Source organism: Macaca fascicularis, chromosome 19 (genome assembly GCF_037993035.2).
Source record: "Macaca fascicularis isolate 582-1 chromosome 19, T2T-MFA8v1.1".
Lineage (NCBI taxonomy): Eukaryota > Metazoa > Chordata > Mammalia > Primates > Cercopithecidae > Macaca > Macaca fascicularis.
This window is the reverse complement of record NC_088393.1, coordinates 5,791,290-5,814,037: the sequence shown is the minus strand read 5'-3', so window position 1 is coordinate 5,814,037 and position 22,748 is coordinate 5,791,290. Positions and strand designations below refer to the sequence as shown.

At 56.8% G+C, this 22,748-nt stretch overlaps 1 protein-coding gene across 11 annotated transcripts in view; it reads right to left on the bottom strand.

The window, feature by feature from the left end:
• KDM4B (lysine demethylase 4B) overlaps positions 1-22,748 on the bottom strand; it is a 185,391-nt gene that overhangs the window by 114,953 nt on the left and 47,690 nt on the right. For 8 of the 11 annotated variants that reach the window (XR_012428267.1, XR_012428269.1, XR_012428268.1 and 5 more), the window contains exons 2-3: positions 20,820-20,902; positions 4,793-4,958 (exon numbers count right to left, since the gene is read on the bottom strand). Coding sequence is in view for 4 of the 11 variants with exons in the window: in XM_065535027.2 (XP_065391099.1) it covers positions 4,793-4,933 (141 nt within the window). In the remaining 7 variants the exon portion in view is untranslated. The remainder of the gene's footprint in view (positions 1-4,792; positions 4,959-20,819; positions 20,903-22,748) is intronic. The other 3 variants (XM_074025438.1, XM_074025439.1, XM_074025440.1) reach the window with 1 other exon arrangement.

The following is a 22,748-nucleotide window of genomic DNA, read 5'->3' as shown; positions in this document are numbered from 1 at the left end:
CACAGTGCAATAGGCGGCTGGGGCACCTGTCCCTGGCACAGGCTGTGTGACGGCAGGGTGCTGGGGCAGCTGCAGGGCTGCTGTTCTCTTAGATTTCATGGGAGCAGCTGAAGAGTCAGCGAGACACTAAGACATTCAGGAGTGGAAAGGCGAGAAACAGAAACAAAAGGGCCTGTGTCCCAGACACGAGATGTTCCTGCAGAGAACTGAGCGGTATGGTCTGAGACGCCACGGGCCAGCGCTGCTCTCATTCACACAGGCGCTGCTCCCCCGTCTCCAGGAAGCCCCAGTCTGCTTCTGCAGGAGGCTTCCACGAACCTGGCTCGGCTCCAAAACCACGCCAAAGCTGCTGGCCGAGGGGAAGCCGTGAACTGGCCTCTTCAACGCTATTGGAGGAAACGCACCCATGATCCCAGTCTGCTAAATGAACAAAACACTTTGCTCCCGATTCCTCTGCTCTGGAGAGAGCCTCGGGCTACTTTGCTCGTCTGTCCCCTCCACAGCGGGCACTGTGTAGTAAAGACATCTGGGAGCCACGCAGGAGGCTCCAAACGCCCCCACGGCGTCTGCGCCACACACACGGAGCCACACGCTAGGTGACACAGCCCAGGCAGGTGCTGACAGGCGGCGTGAACGAGGGCCACTTCCAGCTGGGCTCAAACCCGAAGGCTCTAGGAAAATCCCGCGGGGCGGAAGAGGACAGAAGTGACATCCCACATTCTGCCGAGACGCAAATCCAGAAGGAGGGCTCCAGGCGCAGAAGGCTGAAAAGAAGGCACTGAAAGCCGCTCAGGACATTTCCACTGCCACACTCAGACCTCCCAGGCTGCAGGCGGCCCCCGGAAGTGCCTCACACGGGCTCCTGGGGGGGCCAGATTCAGCTGAGGCCAGGAAGGCGACCGGCCACATGCCAACAGTGAGAGAGGCAGATGCTGGCAGGCAGTAGAGCTGAGGGCGGCCAGGGCCTCCCCTGCTGGCACCCGTCTGGGAGGCAGCTGGTGGGGTGGCGGGGCACCGGAAGCTCCCACCCCTCCCAACAGGACCCCCAACAGGGCCTCCCAGGGCTCCTCTCACCTCAGTGCTTCCCGAGTGGCCGGGGACACCCCATGTGGAGGCCCTAGCAACTCCAGTGAGGGGCTCCCCACACCCAGGGCACCGACAGCACCAGGGCCCTCTCAGGGCTGAGCCCGAAGCTCCTACCCCGACCCAGCTCCATCGGGCCTGCGGATCTCTGCTGGGGGCAGGGGGATGTATAACCAAACACAATTCTGATGGAACCAGGAAACTCCCAGGCGCCCCCCACACACACATACATGCACGCACACACACACACACTGTGGTCAAGGCAGGGAGATCAGGGTGAGAGGGGGACCCCGACACCCCCACAGCTTGCTCAGAACCAGCAGGGCACTGTGCTCCTTCTCCAAACAGGCTGGCAGCCCCGAGCCAAGGGCCCCCCATTTGGAAGATGCAGGGCTGCCCAGGGCCAAAGCAGATGCTTCCCTGAGCCCATCTGTCCCCAAAGAGCTGCAGAAGGGGGTGTGCGTGTGCCACATGCGGGTGCCAACGTGACTCTGCAGCTGCCAAGCTCTCTGGGCTGTGTGAGAGCCGCCTCCCCCCTCTCAGTCTCCTGTGCACACACACACAGTCACACCAACACGTGCACACACGTCCCCTCCATAGCATGGGACCCAGACAGCCCCCTACCACCCAGCCCCCTCCACAGGTTTGAGAAAGGATTCTCTGCATCGGTGCAAGGAAAGCAGCACACGAGAGGCAAGGGAAGGAACATGCAGAACACAAGGCAGGGCAACCACACTCCCCACATTGGCCTAAGACGCTGGAGCTGAGAGTCTCTGGAGGAACTGGCCTGGTGGGGTGCAGAAGCCTGAAGCAGCGACATCAAGGCTCAAACAGGCAGCAGCCAAGGAGGCAGAGAGGAAGGGACAAAGCAGAGGTGCTGGCGCGGGGGAGGACAGGCCACCCGGGAACCCAGGCTGCACCCAAGGCCGCCACATGGAAGACAGAGAGAGCTGGAAACGCTGGGGCCACGGAGCCAGGTGGGAGGTAAGGGACGAGAAAGAAGTGACAGGTGGGCATTTAAAGGTGCCTCGGAAAAGAGCACAGGGCGGTCTGAGATGCTGATTCCCCACAACTTCCTGACATCAGACGCCCTGAATCCCAAGCCAGAAAGGGCTGCTGCATCCTGGGAAATATGGAAGTAGGTCAAGGGCAGGAGACAGAGGCAGATGTGATGCCAGGATAAAGGGAGGCCACGCCTGTCCCACCTGCCCTAAGGACACCAGGGAGAGGAGGAGGAGGAGCACCTGGGCCCTTCCTGGGACAGCAGCCTGTGGCCTAGAGGGCCAGAGAAGACAGTCTGAGATCAGACAGGAGGACCAAAGCCTTTTAAAGACAGAACTGAAGCCGGGACGGGAGCAGGCCCCACCACTCTGACCCGGACACAGAGGTGCTGTCATTCCCATATCGTCACTGTGTGTTACAGGCAAAAATCCAGCTTGGTGGCACACACCTGTGGTCCCAGATACTCAGGAAGCTGAGGCTGGAGGATTGCTTGAGCCCAGGAGGTCAAGGCTGTAGTGAGCTGTGATCGCACCACTGCACCCCAGCACCCCAGCCTGGGAGACAGAGCCAGACCCCATCTCAAAACAGAAAAAACATCCATCTTGTGGGGAAGAGAAGACGGTGTGAGGCTGTGTCCCTCACTCTCCGGCTCACAGACGAAGAAATAACAACGTGAGTCCGATACTGAAGGATCACTAGGAGAGACGAAGGCTAATGACAAACCCACCACAACCAGGGAGTGGAGGGCGGGGCAGGGCGGAGGAGGCCCAAAGAGGCAGGCGGCCTCAGCGCGCAGCAAACTGCGGCCCTCGGGCCAAATCAGCCCCTTCCTGCTTCTATATAGCCTTTAAGAAGGCTTTTTTTGCTGGGGGAGGGAGGGTGGGGGGAAAGATGATTTCAGAACACGTGAAAACAACATGCGTTTGCACTTCAGCATCCAGGAATAAAGTTGTGCCAGCACGGGGCTGTGCACTTTCATTCACACGGTGTCTGGCTGCTCGGTCGCTCACAGAGCCTAGGCATTCCCTCTCTGGCTGTGTGTAGAGAGTGCCCGCCGATCCCTGGCCCAGCTGAGGAAGAACAGTGATAGTCAAATGGCAAAGCAACTGGAAGAATTCAAAATGCAAAGATGATTCATCTTCCACACTGAGGGGTGAGCACTGCTCGAACAGGCTCACATCAGAACAGAGACTCACGGACCACGGCAGCCACCTTTGGAGCCGTGAAACGTGCAGCATGGACTTTTAAGTTTGTTTTGTGACACAGGATCTTGCTCTGTTGTCCAGGCTGGAGTGCAGTGGCGCAGTCTCAGCTCACTGCAGCCTCAACCTCCCTGACTCAAGTGATCCTCCCACCTCAGCCTCCCGAGTAGCTGGGACCACAGGCATGTACCAACACCACACACACCAGGCTCATTTTTGTATTTTTAGTAGAGATGGGATCTCACTGTGTTGCCCAGGTTAGTCTCAAACTCCTGGCCTCAAGCAATCCTCCTGCCTCGGCCTCCCGAAATGCTGGGATTACAGGCCTGGGTCACCATGCCCAGTCGAGCAGCATGGTACTGTAGATACTTAGCACATGGGGTTTGGGGATCTGCTGTCTGTATTCACATACACGCACACACAAACACACGTGCACAATACACCAGGAGAGAGAGAGAAGAACCAGTAACAGCACCGCTTCCAGGGATAGGGCGGGTGACTGGGTTGGGACAGGGAGGAGGTCACTCTCCACCTGCGCCATTGCACCGTTTGAACTTTGCTGACAAAGCCACTGCCATCTCAAAAAGACTGTTTTTGGTTTGGTCTGATTTCGTTTTTTTTTTTTTTTTTTTTTTTTTTTGAGACGGAGTCTCGCTCTGTCGCCCAGGCTGGAGTGCAGTGGCGCGATCTCGGCTCACTGCAAGCTCCGCCTCCCGGGTTCCCACCATTCTCCTGCCTCAGCCTCCTGAGTAGCTGGGACTACAGGCGCCCGCCACCTCGCCCGGCTAGTTTTTTGTATTTTTTAGTAGAGACGGGGTTTCACCGTGTTCGCCAGGATGGTCTCGATTTCCTGACCTCGTGATCCGCCCCTCTCGGCCTCCCAAAGTGCTGGGATTACAGGCTTGAGCCACCGCGCCCGGCCTGATTTTGTTTTTGAGACAGGGTTTTGCTCTGCTGCCCAGGCAGGAGTGCAGTAGCACGGTCATAGCTCATTGCAGCCTCTAATTCCTGGGCTCAAGCAATCCTCCTGCCTCACCCTCCCAAATAGCTGGGACCACAGGCATGCACCACCGTACCCAGCTTAAAAATAAAAAAAAAAAAATTGTTTGACAAGGAAAGTAAGGGCTTCCCGGGCACCGAACGCCCCTGGAAGGCTTCCTAGACTCCTGACATCCCTCAGTGAGATGTCAGCTCACAGCCAGAACAACCTGGAGCCCCACAGCCCCTGGACTTCACTGCAGTGTGGCTGTGTCCCTACCACCACCTGCCAGCTCCCTGGGGCCAGGGCCTGCATCGGCCGCTTCTCAACTCCAGTGCCTAGAATGGTGCCTGGCACACTTGGAACTCCACAAACAGGTGCTGGTAAACGAGCCTGGAGTGGCCCCGAAACATATTCCACATGCACGGGCCTCGCCAGTGGGGCCGGCTGAGCTGGGACCCAGGATGTCCGCAGGCCCGCAGCGCAGGCGGATGGAGGGCTGCGCTGGGGCCAGGACGTCACCCACCTTGGCCAGGCCCGCCCGGTGGGCTCCCTGCGACTCTATGTAGGCCACGTATTTGTTGAAGTCTTTAAATTCTTCCATGGTTGGGCGAAACGTCATGATTTTACAGCTGGGGTTCTGGGCGCCGTGGTCCTCAGACCCCATGGCTGCAGCTGTGCGGGAAGCACACCTGTGGAGGAAGACGAGAGAGGGTGAACCAGCGGTGCCGCCACGCCCGGCCTTTGGAGCCCGTCCTCCCTCAGAACGGAGCGTGCTAAAAATACCGCGGCCGCCAAGAGGACAAAGGCGGCCAGGCCCTCACGGCTGAGCGAGGGCAGGAGAGAAAACTACGAGCGGCCCCGTCACTCTGCCGAGCACAAAAGGCACGAGGGCTGCAGCTAACGAGAAGCAGAGGCGCCCCAGTTTCTAAGGCCGAGGCGACACCGGGAGCCAGCGCGCTCATTTTAAGCAGTGCCTCGGAGAGGAAGGCCGAGGCGACACCGGGAGCCAGCGCGCTCATTTTAAGCAGTGCCTCGGAGAGGAAGGCTTACGTGTCAGGGACGCCCCAGGTGTGTCAGCGTCCGCTGCACATCGGTCTCTCTGCCCTGAGCCAGATTCGCACGAGAGACTGCGGCAGGTACCTGCGGGTTGTGGAAGGTGTGGGAGGCCGCGGGCGAGGGTCACACGCTGAAGGGCTGGCGGCCCCACCCCTCGGAGCAGGCCTGTGGGTCACGGTGGGCTGGCTGCTGCTGCCAGTGGAACTCAGGCCCGGCAGGAACCCCAGCCCAGGAGAGCAGCGGGCCCACCCGGGACGGCTCATTTCCTGCCACCACAGCTGCCTAGAGTCACGCGGGCCATCAACCAGCCCACCAGCCCTATACAGAACAGGGATCGCAGCCCACCAGCCCTGTACAGAACGGGGGTCGCAGCCCACCAGCCCTGTACAGAACGGGGGTCACAGCCCACCAGCCCTGTACAGAACGGGGGTCGCAGCCCACCAGCCCTGTACAGAACGGGGGTCGCAGCCCACCAGCCCTGTACAGAACGGGGGTCGCAGCCCACCAGCCCTGTACAGAACGGGGGTCGCAGCCCACCAGCCCTGTACAGAACGGGGGTCGCAGCTGAGTCTCCAGGCCAAGTGATCCACCGCCAGCACCCGCCTGGAAACAAACGCCAGAGTCAGACTGTCCTCTCCAAGGAGGCTGCGGGTGGCAGCAGCTCCCTCTGGCCCCAGGTGTTGCGGGGTGGGAACTGGTAGCCCATCAGGTAGCCCACCAGGAAGGGACTTCAATCATAGACTCTGCGGAAGGGTCCTCCTTGGCAGGTTAAAGTCTCCAAAGGCAGAAAGACGACAGAATTCCTCTAGGATTTGGAAATGAGGAACTTAGTCCACACAAACCCAAAAACTTAGAAAAAAATAACAAACTCCACCTCCCCACCCTGTGACCCCCAAAGTGACCTAGAGCATGAGGAAGCAAGGCAGGGAGTTGCCCAGGCAGTTGCGGGAGCAGGGCTCCCAGCCACCACGGCGCAGCCACCCGCTCCTGAAGGCGCCCCCACCGCGGGCACTAGAGGGCAGCATGCACCCAGAAATCCACTCAGGACGGCAGGGAGGCCCCAGCTAGGCTTGCACCGGCATCCAGAACCCTCCATCCAGGCAAAAGCAAAGCTGGGGGTGCCCCCTGGCCTCCCCCTACTGCCTTGGGTCCACCCCATACCCCACCTGCAGCACACACGGCTTATACCCAGCGCTGAGCCCCAGCCCTGACGTCACACCCCCGGCTGGGCTGTGGCTGAGACCCTCACTGGGTTTGACAAAACCCCACAGCTCCAAGCCCACGTGGGCTGAGGCCCTGCCCACCACCACTGTGCAGAGTCCTCATGGCTTCTCCCATGGGGCAGCTGCAAGGCCAGTGTCTGCACAGGAGGCCCCGAGTGCACCGTGGATGGCATGTGACCACACGCAGCCTAGGAATGCAGACAGTCACAGTGTCTATAAAGGCAAGGCGTCTGCCACAGTCACCAGAGTTGCCTGTGCCCAGAGACCAGCCTCTGACTGTGCGGGGCCTCCCAGGCCACTACACTGTCCCAGCAGGCCCCTCGCCCACAGCCAGGGCGCAGTACCTAATCCTCACCTGAGACCCCGCCAGCCCCACAGGCGCCCGGATGCCCCCCTACGCCGCACCTGACCTCCCGCTCTCACCTGGACGTGGCCATGCAGTATTCACCCAGGGCCTGCGCACTGTCCCCAGGGAGCCACCAGCTCAGAGGGAGCAGAGGCTGCAGCTGGACCACTGTGGGACCCTCGATGCCGGCCTGAGCTGGGCCAGTGGCCACGAAGGGCCAGTAGCCAGTGGTTAGGGTGGTCCTCTGGGAGGACTGGGCGGCAGAACGCGGTCACCTCGGGCCTCCCACTGGTCCCCAGCCCTTAGAGGCCAGGCAAAAGGCCTGAGGCCATCCCTGGATCTGCCACCAACGGTGCCCAGACGCGGTGGTGGCCGCAGGGGTCCCCACGTCCAGGCGCGGTGGTGGCCGCAGGGGTCCCCACGTCCAGGCGCGGTGGTGGCCGCAGGGGTCCCCACGTCCAGGCGCGGTGGTGGCCGCAGGGGTCCCCACGTCCAGGCGCGGTGGTGGCCGCAGGGGTCCCCACGTCCAGGCGCGGTGGTGGCTGCAGGGGTCCCCACATCAGCACTTACTGGGTCCCTGGCCCTGCTCTGTGCATCACAGGTGGTGCCACGGCTGACCGAGCTGACTGAGGAGGGCACAGAGGCCCACGAGGGGTGGTTGTGGGCCTAGGCTACACGGAACACAGCTGGGCTGCATGCTATGCCAGGGCACTGCCATGACAGCGTGAGTCTCCCCCTGTGCTTTGGCAGCTGGTGGAGGCTCTGGGACCCATGTGCACCCAGCAGCCCTCGTCCCTGGCTGCCGCTCCGCAGGCCAGCGCACACATGGCCTCTTCCTGCCTCCCCGTAACCCACTGCAAGGGCCATCAGCTCCCAGGAAGCCCTCAAGCAAGAGTCCTGTGGGGGGCTGGCCCATCCCTCTCTGCAGGCTCTGATCGCCAGGTCATCTAAGTCCACCTGCCCCACAGGCCTGGCCACAGGGTGACCAGTATGGGGCCTGCCACAGTCTTGTGTCCCCCAGACCAGCTGGGCCCAGGAAGGACAGGGCCTGGGGCAGGGCTGGGCGGCCCAAGGGACGCCTCAAACTCGTGCTCTGTACAACAGGAAAGCGCTAGGCATGGTGGTGCACACCTGTGGTCCCAGCTGCACGGGAGGTAGAGGCAGGGGGGTCACTCTAGCCCGGGAGGTCGAGGCTTCAGTGAGCTGTGATTGCGCCACTGCACTCCGGTCTGGGTGACAGAGATCCTGTCTCAAAAAATAGACAAATAAATAATAAAACGGGGGGCTCCCTACACCTCGCGGGGTTGTGGGAGCCCATCTGGAAAGCGTGTGGCCACAGCTGCCAGCTGCACACTGCAATGTCGGATGATAAAAGCTCGTGGCAGGTTACGCATCAAAACCCACGTTGTAGAGACCCAGACAGTCCTTCCATCTGGAAGGTGGAGCCGTGACACCAGGAGCTGCTCTTGGCACAGGTGCTCAGGCATTTCACCCACCACGGCCCCCTAGGGGCAACCTGGTGCACTTCTTAAAAAACTTGTTTTTTGGCTGGGCGCAGTAGCTCAAGCCTGTAATCCCAGCACTTTGGGAGGCCGAGACGGGCAGATCACGAAGTCAGGAGATCGAGACCATCCTGGCTAACACGGTGAAATCCCGTCTCTACTAAAAAATACAAAAAACTAGCCAGGCGAAGTGGCAGGCGCCTGTAGTCCCAGCTACTCGGGAGGCTGAGGCAGGAGAATGGCGTAAACACGGGAGACAGAGCTTGCAGTGAGCTGAGATCTGGCCACTGCACCCCAGCCTGGGCGACAGAGCAAGACTCCGTCTCAAAAAAAAAAAAAAAAAAAAATTGTTTTTTGAGACAGCATCTGGCTCTGACGCCCAGGCTAGAGTGCAGTGGCACAGTCACGGTTCACTGCAGCCTCGACTTCCTGGGCTCAAGTCATCCTCCCGCCTCAGCCTCCTAACTAGCTGGGACCACAGGTGTGTACCACCACACCTGGCTAATTTTTGTAGTTTTTGTAGAGACAGGGTCTTGCCAAGTTGCCCAGGCTGCTAATAAACACCTGGCCTGAAGTGATCCTCCCGCCTTGGCCTCCCAAAGTGTTGGCATTACAGGGATGAGCCATCACGCCCAGCCATTTGTGTCTTTTGAAATGACATTGCTTAGGAGGTAAATTATAAAGAGAAAAACTAAAATGGCCCACAATCTCCACACGCCATAACCTTGACGCACGTGCAATACAGCTAAACAGGTAAGAAGGAATTTACTGAAATGCCGCCCTGCAGCCGATCTTCCAGGTCACCAGGAATGTGGCAGACAGACGACGTGGGATGACTCGGGGGCGTCAGACACACTGGAGGAGCCGGAGGAGCTGCCCGGCAACAGCGACACGCTCACGACAGTGACACACCAAGGAGTGGGGCTCTCAACTCACAGGCAAAGACGGGGCTCTCAACTCATAGGCAAAGACAACAGCCCAGGAAAAATGGGCCAAGGCTGGTGGGCGTGGTGGCTCATGCCTGTAATCCTAGCACTTTGGGAGGCCAAGGCAGGAAGATCACTTGAGGCCAGGAGTTTGACACCAGCATGAGCAACAGAGTGAGACAGTCTCCATAAAAATACAAAAATCAGCCAGGTGCAGTGGTCTGCACCTGTAATCCCAGCTACTTGGGAGGCTGAGGCAGAGGTTGCAGTGAGCCAAGATCGCACCACTGCACTCCAGCCTTCCAGCCTGGTCAACAGGAGCGAAACCCTTCTCAAAAACGAACAAAAAAACAGGCCACGGACTTGGGTAGACAGCTCTCCAAAGTAGATAAATGGCCAAGAAGCACATGAAAAGGTGCCCAGCAGCACTCAGCACCAGGGAAATGCAAATCAGAACCACAATGAGCCACTACCTCACACCCACCAGCATGCCAGAATCAGAACGACAGACGGCGACACTGTGGGTGGGGATGTGGAGAAATCGGGGACCTCGAACACAGGCTGGCGGGACGGTGACGTGGGGCGGCCGCTCTGCAAGATAGCATGGCGGTTGCTGGAAATGTCATACATAAATCACACTTGACCCAGCAATTCCTCTCCTGGGTATCTGCCCAAGAGAAATGAAAACATCTGTCCACACAGAAACTTGTACACCATGTCTGCAGCAGCACAACTCCCAACAGACACAGGTGGAAACGACCCAGGGGTCCACCAACGAAGAATGAACCAACACAACACGGCCCCTCCGTGCGGGGGAATATGACACAGCCATGAAAAGGAACGAGGCTCTGACACAGACGCCACATGGATGAACCCTGAGGACGTCATAGTGAGAGAAGCCAGACACAAAAGGCCGTGTGTTACACCCCAGGCTACGGGGCTTCTCTGTGGGGAGAGGCAAATGTTCTACACTGACTGTGGTCAGCGCGGTGGCTCACACCTGTCATCCCAGCACTGAGGGACTGAGGTGGGAGGGGTGCTCTAGTCCCGGAGTTCGAGACCAGCCTAGGCAACATAGGGAGACCCCATCTCTACCAAAAATTAAAATAAAAAATTAGCCAGGCATGGTGGTGCGCGCCTGCGTGCCTGCCAGCTACTCAAAAGGCTGAGGCAGGAGGATCGCTTGAGGCCAGGATTGCGAGGCTGCCGTGAGCTATGATTGCACCACTGCAGTCCAGCCTCTGGGCAACAGAGCAAGACCCTGTCTCTAAAAAGTAAATGAACAAAAATAAAATCAAACTGTGATGATAGTTGCACAAGTGTTTGAATATATTGAAAACCGTGGAGCTGGACACTTTAAATGGGTTGGACAAATGAGTGTGCAAATTACATCCAATAAAGCTCTTAGCAAGACAATCATAAAGAAGGCCAGCGCGGGCCGGGCGCAGTGGCTCAAGCCTGTAATCCCAGCACTTTGGGAGGCCGAGACGGGCGGATCACAAGGTCAGGAGATCGAGACCATCCTGGCGAACACGGTGAAACCCCGTCTCTACTAAAAAATACAAAAAACTAGCCGGGCGCGGTGGCGGGCGCCCGTAGTCCCAACTACTCGGGAGGCTGAGGCAGGAGAATGGTGTGAACCCGGGAGGCGGAGCTTGCAGTGAGCTGAGATCCGGCCACTGCACTCCAGCCTGGGCGGCAGAGCGAGACTCCGTCTCAAAAAAAAAAAAAAAAAAAAAAAAAGAAGGCCAGCGCGGTGGCTCACGCCTCGCACTTTGCGAGGCCAAGGTGGGCGGATTGCCTGAGGTCAGGAGTTCATGACCAGCCTGGCCAGCGTCGTGAACCCCATCTCTACTAAAAAATATGAAAATTAGCCGGGCACGGTGGTGGACGACTGTAATCCCAGCTGCTGGGGAGGCTGAGGCAAGAGAATTGCTTGAACCCGGGAGGCAGAGGTTGCAGTGAATCAAGATTGCGCCACTGTACTCCAGCCTGGGTGACGAGACACTCTGTCTCAAAAAAAAAAAAAAAAAAAATTGAAAAGAGAGAGAAACAAGCAAGGGAGGAAGGATGGAAAGAAGAAAGAATAATGTCCTCCTGAACTCGCAAAAGAAGAGAGGAAACTGGCACTCTTCTCAGCTAAGAGAGGCCAAGGAGACATCCCCAGCCACGCAAAGCAAACGGCAGCTTCATCCCAGACCTTTTGGCTTGGGGACAGGCGGGGAGGTGCGGGAAACAGCCAGGTGCGAGCCGACACTATGGAGTGGTGGTGGGTTTCACGCTCACGGGAGACACATTCCTCTTGTGGTTTGGGGTGAGCGCCACAATGCCTGCCGTGCATGTTTAGCAGCCCTGGCACAAACACACACACGCAGAAACAGATGCAGGGCAACCATGCCGGTCTCCGCCTCTGCCGGCCTCTGCCTGGTGGCACCCCCGCACCTGCCGCCACTCACAGTGCTGCTGCCAGGCCCACCCTTCCTTGGAGACCCCTTTCTCCGTCTCCTGCTCACGGGGCTCTGGGCCTTGGGGTGCTGTGAAGGCCTCAGCTGGGCCAAAGGAGGCCTCGGCTGCCCCGTGGTGTGACCGGGGCACAGTTCCAAACAACTGGGACCCTCGGGCCCTGCTCCCGCCACCCTGTCCCATCCTTCTAGAAGATTCTAGACCATAGTTAATGCTGCAGAAAGGGGGCGGCAGTCAGCTCCTATGGGGACACTAGGGCAGGGGTACGGAGGGATTTTATTCTCAACTATTGTTTGAATTTCTCTCGGCACCATGCTAGCAAGTTTTTACAAAAGCAGTAAAGCTCATGATACAAACTCAATTTCAAAACCACAAAACTCCCTTGTGCCCACTCTGTGCTGCCTCCAGCCTGCCCCACCGTGACCTGACCCATGGGCAGCTCCAAGCCAACTTGCTAGCCCCGGGAACCGAGGTCCCCAGAATCCTCCTCCACTGAGCAAATGTGCAGGCCCCACCACGTGCCAGGCAGAGTTTCCGTTCTGGGACGAAACGGGGCCTGATCTGGAGACTGACTAATCAATGACGTCACCAAGGGGTGAGCAAGAGCTTCAAAGACAAATGAAGGCCAGACCTGGCAGCGCACACCTGTGGTCCCAGTGCTCTGGGAGGCTGAAGCAGGACGATCGACTGAGCCCAGGAGTTTGAGGCTGCAGTGAGCTGTGATCACATCACTGCACTCCAGCCTGGGCGACAGAGCCAGATCATCTCAAAAAAAGCATAAGGTCGGGCATGCTGGCTCACGCCTGTAATCCCAGCACTTTGGGAGGCCAAAGTGGGCAGATCACTTGAGGTCACGAGTTCAAGACCAGCCTGGCCAACGTGGTGAAACTCCGTCTCTACTAAAAATACAAACATTAGCTGGGCATGGTGGCGGGCGCCTGTAATCCCAGCTACTCAGGAGGCTGAGGCAGGACAACTGCTTGAACCCAGGAGGTGGAGGTTGCATTGAGATCGTGCCATTGCACTCCAGTCTGGGCGACAAGAGTGAAACTCTGTCTCAAAAACAAAAAAATAAGTAAAATAAAATAAATAAATAAATTTTAAAAACAGAAAAAGACAAACGAAGTTGGTTTGGGACCAGAGAGGTCTGGGCGGCAGCAGGGCTGCGTCTGGACGTGAGGGTCAAACACGCAGCAGTGCAAGTTCTGGGGGGTCCAGGGCAGGAGGAAAGTCCAGGTAGAGGGAAGGACCCCGCAATGCCAGGGAAGAGCTAAGGCCCGACTGGCCGGAGGGCAGGGAACGCAGAGGAGGCGGCGGGGTCAAGGCTAGACCAGGGTGGGCCCTGGGGGCTGGGCTGGAAGGAGCCTGCCCTTCCTGTGGGGTTGGAGGGGAAGCCGACGGGTGGTTCAGAGCAAGAAGACAAGATCCAACTGAAATTTCTAGAAAGCTCTCTCTGGCTGTGGGAAGTGGATGGCAGGCACGGCTGCCTTCCAGGGCATGCAACCCCCACTGGTACCCCAGGCCCCGCTCAGTTAAATACACAGTTTAAGGCCCAGCTGACCCCATCTGAAGATTCTTCACCGTTTTAGCACGGGAACCCTGTGGGTTCATTTCACATTGGGTCCACAGATTCTACAGCTGCTCCTGGCTGGGGGACTGGAGAGGAAGCTGGGAGACCAGGGCAAACTCCTGGGCTTAGTGATCATCTCACCTCAGCCTCCCAAAGTGCTGGGATTATAAGACATGAGCCACTACGCCCCGCCCCTGGGTTTCTTGTTTATTCGGGGTTCAAGACAGGATTGGGTACCCTGGCCCCCAGTTTACCGTGAAAGTCGTTTAACCCAACCCAGCTCTCAAAATCGCTAACAAAAAAAGGGTCCCTTTCTCCCCTCTACTCATTTTGAGGCCCAAGAGCAGCCTTTTGAGTAAACTACACACCACTGAATAACATGCTTCAAATGGGTGACTTGTATGGTTCACAAATTGTATCACAATGAAGCCTTTTTGTTTTTGGTTTTTGAGACGGAATCTCGATCTTGTCACCCAGGCTGGAGTGCAGTGGCACAATCTCGGCTCACTGCAACGTCCATCTCCCGGGTTCAAGCAATTCTCCTGCCTGAGCCTCCTGAGTAGCTGGGATTACAGGCACCCACCACCACGTCCGGCTAATTTTTGTATTTTTAGTAGAGATGGGGTTTCATCATGTTGGTCAGGCTGGGCTCGAACTCCTGACCTCATGATCCGCCCACCTTGGCCTCCCAGAGTGCTGGGATTACAGGTGTGAGCCACTGCGCCTGGCCTTAAAGCCTTTTTTTAAGGCAGCTGTTTGTTCCAGGGACCCTGCACACCGTGGGCCAGGCCTGGCTCCTCAGCCCTACTGCTGTGACCATGACGTGGGACCAGCATCTGTATCTTATGGGCAGCCCCACTCCGGCTGTCCTGGACAGCTCCTCCGCAACCTGAGAGAGGAACAAGTGAGAGGGGACCCTTCCGGCTGGGCTGAGCAGGGCCGCACGCTCCAGCCTCGGCTGCTCTCCTGATCGCTGACACATCCGGCCCAAGGACACCCTCCTGGGCTGCTGCCCTCACTCTGCAGTCTTCAGATGCAGGGGCTTGGCAGGGGGCTTCAGGTGGGCACAATCTGGCCAACCCCATCAGGCCTCCACCCCACCTGCACCGGCACTGCTGGGGCCAAGCGGGCATCCTGTCCACATGTCCCCAGGCCCCACAACTGCCCATGTCCCCAGGATCTGAGGACTCTCCTTGACCCAGAGTCCAGTCTGGGATGGAAGAACTTGAAGGTGGGGCAGGATGCAGGTGTGGGGGTTCAAGGGCCACCCAAGAAACAGCCAGGTGATGGCTCTCAGCAGCCACACACAGAAACTGATGATGAAGAACCAGTTTAAAAATGAGAAGGCCGGGGGCGGGGGCTCACGCCTGTGACCCCAGCACTGTGGGAGGCCAAGGTGGGGGATCGCTTGCTGCCAGGAGTTCAGGACCAGCCTGGGCAACATGCGAGACCCCATCGCTACAAAAAATTTAAAAACCAGCCAGGCGTGGTGGTGCACACCTACAGTTCCAGCTAGTCGGAGGCTGAGGCAGGAGGATTCCTTGAGCCCAGTAGATCAAGGCTGCAGTGATCCCTGATCGCACCACTGTACTCCAGCCTGGGACAGAATGAGACCCTGTCTCCAAAAAAAACCCCACAAATTCAAAAAGACAGTGCATTGTTTTTGAAGTGTCAGGCCCTCCTCTGTGGGTAGGAAGTGTGGGGGCTCCCTCGGGCCCTCATTCTCTTGCTCCCACTGGTCCCTGTCCCAGGAGGGCTGGGCAACAGGCAAAGCCCTATGCTGCCCCAGTGAGTCCCAGCTGGTCCCTGTCCCGGGAGGGCTGGCCGTCAGGTGAAGCCCCTTGCCGCCCCAGTGAGACCCAGCTGGCCTCTGGCCCCTGTGCTGCCATCTCACTGGGTTCCTGCTGCCAAAGCACGGTTCCCAGCAGGGACCAAGGACAGAGGAGCCCCGAGTCAGATGGCCCAGGAGGAACCCGCGATGCAGCCAGGCTCCCAAGTGAAACCTGGCCACAGAGGCAGCACGAGAACGCCCCTCGGCCCAAGCTCCAGGCATGAGGCCTGGCACCTCATCACCACGTCCCACGAGCAGCTCCAAATGCCTCCCCTGGCAAGACCGGGATTCGCTTGTCTCTGGTCTAATGTACATAAAGGGCCCTCAGGCAGGAAAGAGAAAATCTTGGCACCAGAACGTTCTCTGCTTCGTCCTACTCCAGAGAGCACCAGTGCGTGCCAGGCTCCCTCAGTTCAAGGCCCTTCCTCCACCTCCACAGGCACGGCACAGCCTCTTCCAGCCTCTGACTCTCACCCTCCTGCCTCCTCTCATGAGGACATGGTGAGGACACTGGGCTCCCCGGATCATTCAGGGTCATCTCCCAGCTCAGGGTCCTTCACTCAGTGCCACCCGCAAAAAGTCCCTTTTGTCATTTAAAGTAATTATTCATGGGTTCCAGGGATTAAGATGTGGACATCTATGGGGACCATTATTCAGTCCGCCACAACTGCCATGTGGAAAATGTACTACACAAAGAAATAAGCATAGCTTGTACCCATAAAAACTACAAATTAAAACTTTAAAAAAAACCCACCAACCCCCACGTCCCTCCAAGCCCTCCCACCTGGAGACCACTCCTGCCCAGCACACCTCTGCCTGCGCTCACTCAGACAGGAGCACAGTTTCCAGAAAATCAGACACTGGAGCGAGCTCTCCTAACCCGGTTCCCCCACAACACCGACAGACAGAGGCAGCTCCAGGAAATGGAGCAGGAACAGTTGCGCGTGGTCACAGAGCTACTCCTGGGACCGTCTGTGGGGGTGGCCAGCGGCCTGAGTGAGGCAGGTAGAAGCGGGCTCCAGTTGCTGGCACCCCCAACATCCTCAGCTGCCTCCTCCTGAGGCCTGGGCTCTGACAGGCGGGATTTCCAGGTCATGAGGTTTGCAGCTCATTACTTCTTCAGACACTCAGGCCTAAGCGTGGTGAGACAAGCAGACGAACCAGCCTCAAGACGAAGCCACGAGATGTGAGCCACGCCTGAGCACAGTGGCCCTCAGGCGGAGGTCCTGTGCCCTGTGCCCTGCGTACCCAGGAGAGGTGGTGTGAGGAAGAACAGGCTCAAGACCCAGAGCTCTCAGGGCCAGGCCTGGCCCTACCAGTAATCCCCAGGAGACAAGGGACCAGGGCCACACTTTCAGAGGGAACATAGGACTACCAGCACATGGTCATGGGGCCCGCCTATGCTGAATGAATGAGCCAAACAAAACCCTCACAAGGAACGTGGCCCAAGTCACCACCTCCGGGCGACTCGACTCTGCCCATAAAACCAGTGGTTTGACCCAAGCTCAACGCTCCGTCCTTCTACCCAAGGACCGCCAAACTGCAGAGGAGAAAACAAATGGACAATCACACATCGCCCCTGCTTGGGGGCCTATGGAAAGCAGACAGTGGCAAATGAAAAATGCGTGCCAAGTCTCTTAAATTAAAAATCTGGCCAGGTGCAGTGGCTCACGCCTGTAATCCCAGCACCTTGGGAGGCCGAGGCAGGCGGATCACAAGGTCAAGAGAACAAGACCATCCTGGCCAACACTGTGAAACTCCATCTCTACTAAAAAAATACAAAAATTAGTTGGGCATGGTGGTGTGCTCCTGTAATCCCAGCTATTCGGGAGGCTGAGGCAGGAGAATCACTTGAACACAGGAGGTTGCAGTGAGCCGAGATCACACCACTGCACTCCAGTCTGGCAACAGAGCGAGACTGTCTTAAAAACAAAAAACAAACAAAAAAAGAAACCTGTGCCAGGCCTGCACTCTACCCTTTCCCTTCAGTGTTTTTTTTTATTTGATTTTATCTTTTGAAACAGAGTCTTGCTGTATCGCCCAGGATGGAGTGCAGTGGCACAATCACAGCTCACTGCAGCCTGGAACTCCTGGGCTCAAGCCATCCTCCTGCCCCACAGGTGCATGCCACCACACCCACGTAAGTTTTGTATTTGTTTTGTAGAGACCAGGTCTCACCATGTTGCCCAGGCTGGTCTTGAACTTCTGGGCTCAAGCAATCAAGGCCACCTGCCTTGGCCTCCCAAAATGCTGGGGTTCCAGGCATAAGCTGCCATGCCCGGCCTAGCATTTGTTTTAATTAAAAGAAAAAACAAAAGATGCCCTCCTGGTCATGACACTCCCCAAAATGGCGCATGATGTCAGAGTGGCCCCGCCCCAAGGGTGGGGGACACAGGGACACCCGAGGCCGCAGCCAGGGGTGTTTTCTTTCTTTTTTTTTGAGACAGTTTCACTCTTTCGCCCAGGTGGAGTAACATGGTGCGATCTCGGCTCACTGCAACCTTCGCCTCCAGGTTCAAGCAATTCTCCTGCCTCAGCCTCCTGAGTAGCTGGAATTACAGGCATGCACCACCACGTCTGGCTAGTTTTTGTATTTTTAGTAGAGACGAGGTTTCACCATGTTGGCCAGGCTGGTCTTGAACTCCTGACCTCAGGTGATCCGCCTGCCTCAGCCTCCCAAAGTGCTGAGATTACAGGCGTGAGACACCGCGCCCGGCCAGACAGGGGTGTTTTGTATCAGCCCCCACCCAACACCTATCTGTGCGCAAAGACAGAAAGCGAGGTGTTCAAGGTGTGCTTTTTTATAAGGCAGGAAAAGTTACAAGGCCTGAAAAAGATAACCTAGCATTCTATTTAGTAGGAAAAAGCCACTATGATTCAATACTCGAATAAGCTAACAGCAGAGGCACGGGAAGCAGGCAGGAGGACAGGCCGACTCGCAGCTGCCATGGGACCCCCTTCCCCTGCCACCCGCAGCCCAGCTCCCCCCGTGCACCAAGCGACGGCTCCAGGGTGGGAATGGAGAAAGCGGGCAACTATTCCGAGAGACGTTTCCAAAACCAGAGGCAGCGCTCAGGCACAGCTCATAGGAATGTTGAAAGGTGCGGCCGCCGTGGAGACGGGCAGGCGATTCCTGAGGTTAAACAGAACGTACCCTAGGACCCGCGATTCCACACCCAGGTGTCGACCCAAGGGAAATGGAAATGCATATCCACACCACACCTGCAAACCAACGTCCACAGCAGCACGACTCCCAACAGCTAGAGAGGAGGCCACATGAACGCCCATCGGCAGGGGAGCAGCTCACACGGCGCGCCACACACAGCAGAACGCGACTCAGCCACGAAAATGAGTGAGGCTCTGACGCAGACCATGGCGTGGATGAACTGAGGTTCATCTCTGAGGATGTCGCACTCAGTGAGAGACTCCAGGCACAAAAGGCCACACAGTGCGTGATCCCATTTCTAAGAGATGTCCAGGACAGTGCAGGCCAGTCCACAGAGGCAGGAAGGGGATGGCTGGTTTAGGGGTGTGGGGGCGGGATGGGGAGCCACTGCTGAGGGGGGACAGAGCTTCCTCTGGGACAGTGAGATGCTCCGGAATTAGTGGTGATGCTGCCCAGCCCTGCAAGGGCACCCACATTTCCAAACTGTATCCTTTAAAGAGTGAATATGATGCGTGTTAATTTCATCTCAGTAAAGCCGCCTATCTGGGGACCTGGCAAACCACAGCAACCCCACACGGTTTGCCCTGAGCTCCTCTTCTCCTTCAGCTCCAGGCCTCCGGAAGCAGGAGCCCGGCTCCCTCACTCCTGTCTCCCGTGCTCTCCCCGAATATTTTCTAGCACCTCCTCGTTGCTGCACTCAGCACCTTCAGATATCAAGTGGGTTTATCAAAGGCTATATGGTGAACTAAGGCAGGATGAGGTGACTCACACCTGTGACTCCAGCACGTTGGGAGGCCGAAGTAGGAGGATCACTTGAGGCCAGGAATTTGAGACCAGCCTGGGCAACGTAGTCTCTACAAAAATAAAAAAAATTAGCCAGGTGTGGTGTGCATGCCTGTAGTCCCAGCTACTCAAGAGGCTCAGGCGGGAGGATCCCTTGAGCCCAAGAGGTGGAGGCTGCAGTGAGCTATGATCACACCACTGCACTCCAGCCTGGGTGACACAGCGAGACCCTGTCTCAAAAAAACAAAGCTAACTGACAGAGCACATTGCTTACTTGGTTTGTGCTATGTTAATCTTGGTACAAAGAAGACAGTTGAGTTTTAGTAAATTGACCATCTTGTAACAAAACATAAACTTGAAGGGTAAAAGCACGATTTTAGGAGGCACAGACAGAGCTGCCAATTTCCAAACCAAGTCACTAAGAGACTCGTCCATCCTGCCCCAGCCAGCAGTAAGTTAACCGGGACAAGAGGAGGCGCATGGTTTTCTGCACAGGCCCAGATAGGAAATGTCTTCAGACGCGCAGCTCACGCCCTCTCTTCCAGCTATTCACTTCTCCCAAGTGGAACTGCTCCCCACTTCTCTTCTGTGAGGAGAGGGCAGCCAGAGACAATGCACAGACAAATGGACACAGCCACGTGCCAATAAAACTTTATTTATAAAAACGGGGGCCCAGATTGGGTCCAGGGGCCATAGTTTGCCAACCAGGTGCCCAGAGCCTCTTCCTTTACACTTTATGCCTTCCCAAGGGAGGCTAGGCTCTACCACCCTCCTCAAGGTCCTAATCGTGGCAGAACAGAAAAGGCACCCACAAATGACTCAAGGGCCCCAGTTCAAGTCCATACTCGCTCTCGTTAGCCACAAGGGGCCCTGGACAGGCACCTTCTTCCCTCTGCACAGGGAAGTGGCACAGAATCCAAGGGCAACGCCATACCAGGCCGCCCTTCCCCAGTGCTCTGCCAGCCACCGCTGCCACTGCCATCTCCGTCCTGACAGGAGGACACAGCACTGCTCATCCCACACTTGACACTCTCCGCTGGGTCACCCGGGCCCTATGGATATGGCCAGAAGCGATGAGGCCATTCTCTCTTCTCCTGAGTGGTCCCCCTGGGCTGCCAGCAGAGGCACCTCTTTAAGCCCACTGTCCTTGGCTTGTAAGAAAGGCACAAGAAAAGGAACTAAACCCGGGGCAGCCAGGCCATGGAACTATCTCAGAGGCATTTAGAAAGGAGTGTCCCAGAGCAAGACTCCGTCTCAAAAAAAAAAAAAAAAAAAAGGAGTCTCCCATTTTTAGAAACCCCTGCTCTAACTGCTCCCCACTTCTGACAGTGTGTGGGGGAACGCCCCACGAGCCCAGGTGTCCCCAGGGCCGATGCAGACAGGGTAGTGGGTCCTGGGGAAACCCCAGTATCACTCGAAAGGCAGGAGGAGCTGCAGCTTTTGCAGTTTCTAGAAGTGAGGGTCGGGTGGTTCGATGCCAAAGGGCGAGATGCAAGCCCAGAGCAGACAGGCTTCATGCAGAAACTTCCAGAAGAACCTCCCTACCGCAGGCTCCCGTCTAAGCACAGCTCATGCCTGGACGTCCCAGGAATTCAGAGCCTGGCAGGCCACCCAGGGAAGAGGCCATAGCCTTCCGGGCCCTGGTCCTGTGGTGCCACCTGGGGGCCGGGCCCGTGTTACTTACTTCTGGATGGCGAGGTTCCTGGGTGGAGATGCTCCAAAAATTGGCTAGGATTTGTCAGGTGCCTCCAGCAATGGTGATGGTTCCTAAAACATGCAAATAAAAGCATGATTAACTAAACTGATTGCACGCTCAAGTTTTAATTCTAAATTCGACTCCCACCAGCTGCACACAGCCCAAGGACGCTTGCCTTTATTCAGATTTTCCACATTCTTGTCAATTTTTAACAACACAAAAATCCGTAACTATAAGCACTTTACCCAGTCAAGTTTTCCAGTGAGGGTCCATTTTAACCTCAGCTCCTAAAAACCAGGGGCCGAGGCAGCGAGAGTATCCGTGAACAGTCAAATGAAACCAAAGAAGCTTCTGGAAGCCTTAAGATGCAGACAACTACTGAGAGATTTTCAAGTTTTGCTTCCTACAAGGGGAAAAGTGCAGAAAATGCACCCAGTTTTTTCCCCACCCCCCAACACCAAGAGGCAGAGCGCAGGGAGAGAGGGAGGCAGGGGCTGCGACCTCACAAGGGCCAAGGCACAGCCCAGGCGTCAAACTTAGTCCTGGACACAGACGCTCAGACACTTGTAGGATGAATGCAGAACGGAACTCCAAACTTTGGATGTGACACCAAGACTTTTTTTTTTTTTAAGAGACAGGGTCTCACTATCGTGTCCAGGCTGGTCTCGAGCTCCTGGCCTCAAATGATTCTCCTGCCTTGGGTTCCCAAAGTACTGGGGTTACAGGCATAAGCCACCACTCCGGCCAATATCAAGACTTTCATGGCGGGGCGCGGTGGCTGACATCTGTAATCCCAGCACTTTGGGAGGCCAAGGCAGGCAGATTAGCTGAGGTCAGGAGTTCAAGACCAGCCTGGTCAACAGGGTGAAACCCCGTCTCTACTACAAATACAAAAATTAGCCGGGTGTGATGTGCACCTGTAGTCCCAGCTACTCAGGACACTAAGGCTTGAGAATCACTTAAACCTGGGAGGTAGAGGTTGCAGTGAGCTGAGATCTACTCGGGACCCTAAGGCTTGAGAATCACTTGAACCTGGGAGGTAGAGGTTGCAGTGAGCTGAGATCAACTGGGGACGCTAAGGCTTGAGAATCACTTGAACCTGGGAGGTAGAGGTTGCAGTGAGCTGAGATCACACCATTGCACTCCAGCCTGGGTGACAGAGCAAGACTACGTCTAGGAAAAAATAAAAAGGACTTTCACAATCTGACTTGCAGCTCCCACTGGACTTGGCACACCTGGGGCTCGGTGGGTGCCCAGGCCTGCGAGCCCTCGTCTCTGAGCTCCACCGGTGCTGGCTCTCAACTCAGGCTGCCCTCTGCTTCCTTCTGCTCAGCTAATGCCAACTCTCACTTCAGAAGCAACTCTAAGGTCCCCTCGGTGGGCCCAACCTCCAGGGCAGAGAAGCTCGCTCCCTGGGGCCCTGGTTTTGTTGTATCTTTTCTTTCTTTTTTTTTTTTTTTTTTAAATATGGAGTCTTGCTCTGTCATCCAGGCTGGAGAGCAGTGGCGCGATCTCGGCTCACTGCAACCTCTGCCTCCTGGGTTCAAGCAATTCTCCTGCCTCAGCCTTCCAAGTAACTGGGACTACAGGTGTGCGCCATCACGCCTGGCCAATTTTTTGTATTTTTAGTGGAGACGGGGTTTCACCATGCTGGCCAGGCTAGTCTCAAACTCCTAACCTTGTGATCCACCTGCCTCGGCCTCCCGAAGCTGTACACTTTTTACAACTCACCAGGACTTTTAAACAACACCAAGTGGTGCGGTGGCTCACACCTGTAATGCCAGCACTTTGGGAGGATGATGAGGAAGGATCACTTGAGGCCAGGAGTCTCAACAGCCTGACCAACATAGTGAGACTCTGTCTCTACAAAAACTTTAAAACTGAGCCAGGTGTGGTAGCAGGTGTGGCCACAGCTCC